This window comes from Rhincodon typus, chromosome 15, assembly GCF_021869965.1.
Source record: "Rhincodon typus isolate 14 chromosome 15, sRhiTyp1.1, whole genome shotgun sequence".
NCBI classification, from domain to species: Eukaryota; Metazoa; Chordata; class Chondrichthyes; order Orectolobiformes; family Rhincodontidae; genus Rhincodon; species Rhincodon typus.
This window is the reverse complement of record NC_063346.1, coordinates 1,752,730-1,754,168: the sequence shown is the minus strand read 5'-3', so window position 1 is coordinate 1,754,168 and position 1,439 is coordinate 1,752,730. Positions and strand designations below refer to the sequence as shown.

General features: G+C 51.8%; 1 protein-coding gene across 1 annotated transcript in view; it reads right to left on the bottom strand.

Annotated features, from left to right (window-relative positions):
* The window catches only part of LOC109938056 (WD repeat-containing protein 88-like), a 22,276-nt gene extending 21,165 nt beyond the window's left edge, over positions 1 to 1,111 (bottom strand). Inside the window, exon 1 of the mRNA XM_048605936.1 lies at positions 953 to 1,111. Within this exon, the coding sequence (XP_048461893.1) occupies positions 953 to 1,111 (159 nt within the window). The remainder of the gene's footprint in view (positions 1 to 952) is intronic.
* Positions 1,112 to 1,439: the final 328 nt, after the last annotated feature.

Here is a 1,439-nt window from a genome sequence, read left to right as displayed (position 1 = left end):
GCCCCGACCCCGTCCCCACCCTCACACAGCTCTCCGACCCACGCCCCCACCCCGTCCCCAACCTCACACAGCTCTCTGACCCACACCCCGACCCCGTACTCCACCGTCGCACAGCTCTCTGACCCCCACACACTGACCCCATCCCTATCCTCACACAGCTCTCCGACTTCCATAAACAGACTGCATTCTCACCCTCACACACTGACCCCGTCCCCACCCTCACACTGCTCTCTGATCCACACCCCGACCCCATCCGCACACACTGAGTACCAAGTTCCTCGGAGTGACAACAACTGACGACCTCCCTGGACTTCCTACGTAGATGCGACGGTGAGGAACGCCCAACAACACCTCTTTTTCCTCAGGCAGCTCAGGAAATTTGGCATGTCCATGAGGTCCTTCATCAACTCCTACAGATGCACCATTGGAAGCATACTGTCCGGGTGTATAACAGCCTGGTACAGCAACTGCTCTGCCCAGGACTGTAAGAAACCACAGAAGGTGGTGTGCACAGCCCAGACCATCCAGAAGCCAACCTTCCATCCACGTACTCTATTTACACGGCTCACTGCCGCGGAAAGGCGGTCAACATCAAAGAGCCATATCACCCCAGTAATGATCTCCGACAACCTCTTCCATCAGGGAAAAGATACAGAAGCTTGAACACACACACCAGCTGGTTCAGGAACAGCTTCTTCCTGGCCATTATTAGGCTGATGCATGGACTCTCTAACTTCAAATAATGTTGATCTTGTTAATGTTGTTCTTGTCTATCACATGCCCTGTGTGATGTACCCTGTATGCCTCTGTTTACATACAGGCATTTGTATGTCCTTGCTCTGTGCCTGTCCTGCTCGTAAACAAAGCTTTTCACTGTACTTAGGTACATGTGACAGTAAATCAATTAATCAGTAAATAAGTCAGCCTGAGACTAGTTATTTTTCTAATCAACCTGTTCAGAGATGTGGTTACACAACTCTGGACCAAGTGGGATATGAACCCAGCCCAGAGGTCGGAACACTACCACGTTGCTACAAGAGCTCTCTCCTGAGACTAGTTTTATATTCCAGATGTAGTTTCCACCAGCTGCCAAGGTGGAGTTTGAAGCCATGTACCTAGAGGATTAGCCTAGGTCTCTGGATGCTCAGTCCAGAGACATTACCAATGCATCCCAACACCCCATAAATCAGGACGAGGGTGACGTGCAGGGGGTGGTGTCCCACGTATCTGCTGCTGTTGTCCTTCTAGATGGAAGTGGTTGTGTGTTTGGAAGGTGCTGCCCGAGGATCCTTGATGAACTTCCGGAATGCATCTTGTAAATAGTACACACTGCTACTACTGAGACACTTCTACTCCTGCCCCCCAATTCTAGCCTCTCCCCTCCCCCCCTGCCTGTACCACCCTGACTAACCCTCACCCCCAACCCTCTCCCCACCTCC